Source organism: Neopelma chrysocephalum, unplaced genomic scaffold (assembly GCF_003984885.1).
Source record: "Neopelma chrysocephalum unplaced genomic scaffold, ASM398488v2 Primary Assembly neopelma1_187, whole genome shotgun sequence".
Taxonomy (NCBI): domain Eukaryota; kingdom Metazoa; phylum Chordata; class Aves; order Passeriformes; family Pipridae; genus Neopelma; species Neopelma chrysocephalum.
Window position 1 is genome coordinate 64,152 of NW_020897849.1, and position 2,099 is coordinate 66,250.

Genomic DNA, 2,099 nt, shown 5'->3' on the forward strand with positions numbered 1-2,099 from the left:
TGGGAATAAACATCCATTGCTGGATATTTTGGGAAGAAGATCAAGCCATAGCTGGATATTTTGGGAAGAAGATCAAGCCATAGCTGGATATTTTTAGGAATATCAAGCCATAGCTGGATATTTTGGGAAGATCAAGCCATTGCTGGATATTTTGGGAATAAACAGCCATAGCTGGATATTTTGGGAAGAAGATCAAGCCATTGTTGGATATTTTTGGGAAGATCAAGCCATTGCTGAATACTTTGGAAAGAAGATCAAGCCATTCCTGGATAGTTTGGGAATAAGATCAAGCCATTGCTGGATATTTTGGGAAGAAGATCAAGCCATTCCTGGATATTTTGGGAAGATTAAGCCATTCCTGGATAGTTTTGGGGAATAAACAGCCATAGATGGATATTTTGGGAAGAACATCAAGCTATTGGTGGATATTTTGGGAAGATAAAACCATTGTTGGATATTTTGGGAATAAACAGCCATACCTGGATAATTTGGGAAGATCAAGGTATTGCTGGATATTTTGGGAAGAAGATCAAGCCATAGCTGGATATTTTTGGGAATATCAAGCCTTGCTGGATATTTTGGGAATAAACAGCCATTGCTGGATATTTTGGGAAGAAGATCAAGCCTTGATGGATATTTTGGGAAGATCAAACCATTGCTGGATATTTTGGGAATAAACAGCCATAGCTGGATATTTTGGGAAGAAGATCAAGCCATTGCTGGATATTTTGGGAAGAAGATCAAGCCATTGCTGGATTTTTTGGGAATAAACATCCATTGCTGGATATTTTGGGAATAAACAGCCATTGCTGGATATTTTGGAAAGAAGATCAAGCCATTCCTGGATATATTGTGCTACTAAAATCCCCTGGTATAGTGAATTTCTCATCTGAGATGATTCCACCACCCAAGAATTTACTGGTTTTTATTTACTACAAACCATTAATTTGATTGTAGGAAAGGTCCAGTTTCTGCAGGTGGATGAATCCACAGAGGATTTGGACGTCCCTTAACTCACGACCCTGGGAAAAAAGCAAATAAAGAGATTTTGAAGAAGCAGTTTTGTAACCTGAGCAAACACAGGAGACAGTGAAGACACGACATCTACAGCAAGGGATGTTACACCAGCCATGAAGGGAGAAAACTTCAAAAAAAAACTTTAAAACAACCAGGAGAGAGACCTGGAGCCAGGAAAAATGCCAGGGAAACAAAGGCTGCATGGAAAATGATAGAGAAGCAAGTCATCTTTTAATTAAAGATTTTAACTTTCTGAATGCACCACTTTTTACATTTTTCCAGTGCACCATTTTCCCACGTTCCTCTATTTTTTCCCTCCCAGCTGACTGAAACAGGAAGGTCCATTTTTCCCACCTCAAGGATAAGGGAAAAAAAATAAATCTTCCTGCTGCTGCTACTGCCTGGAAAAACCAACCCCACCTTGTGCCTGGTGATAATTACAGCCAATTAAGAAACTCCCTTTTGTAGAAAGTGATGTTTAAAATGCAGAAATGGGATGGATTATTAACACCTTCTGCCCGAGAAAAAATGGGTTTGAAACCACAAAGAGTAAATAAGAAAAAGCACTGACAGAGAGAGACAAAAATCTGCCTCTTGATTTGTTTTTTTTTGATAATTTTTTTACTATTTGCTGGTGAAAAGAGGAAACTTGTGAGCAGAGGAGGACTTAAAACTGATTTTTTTTTTGCTGGCACTTACTGGGAGGAACAGGTCGAGATAAACGTATTCGAGGCCAGGGGCTGAGCAGCCCAGTCTGTGGAGCCCCTCAGCTGCAGTTTCTTCATCCAAAACTCCCTCAATCCGACCCTAAAAAACACCAGGAAGGGGGGCAGGGACAGGAATGGATTAAGGGAAGATCCATGGAGTGAAATTCCACGCTTGGAAGAGTTTGGGGGCTGCTGGGATGCGACAGAGTTTAATAAAATCCTCAATCGAACGCTGCTTTCAGGGCTTCGCCATCCCCCCAAGGCACTAAAAAACAGGAAAAATGAGGAATACAACCCCAAAAAACTTAAATAAAAACATGCTCTTTAACAGTTCTATACATTTAAAAAGGTCCAGCAGGTTTTCTGTGGGGATTT

General features: G+C 40.1%; 1 protein-coding gene across 1 annotated transcript in view; it reads right to left on the reverse strand.

Annotated features, from left to right (window-relative positions):
• The window catches only part of LRGUK (leucine rich repeats and guanylate kinase domain containing), a 35,690-nt gene that overhangs the window by 31,966 nt on the left and 1,625 nt on the right, over window positions 1–2,099 (reverse strand). Inside the window, exons 2-3 of the mRNA XM_027702472.1 lie at window positions 1,717–1,824; window positions 941–1,022 (exon numbers count right to left, since the gene is read on the reverse strand). Coding sequence (XP_027558273.1) covers window positions 941–1,022; window positions 1,717–1,824 — 190 coding nt within the window. The remainder of the gene's footprint in view (window positions 1–940; window positions 1,023–1,716; window positions 1,825–2,099) is intronic.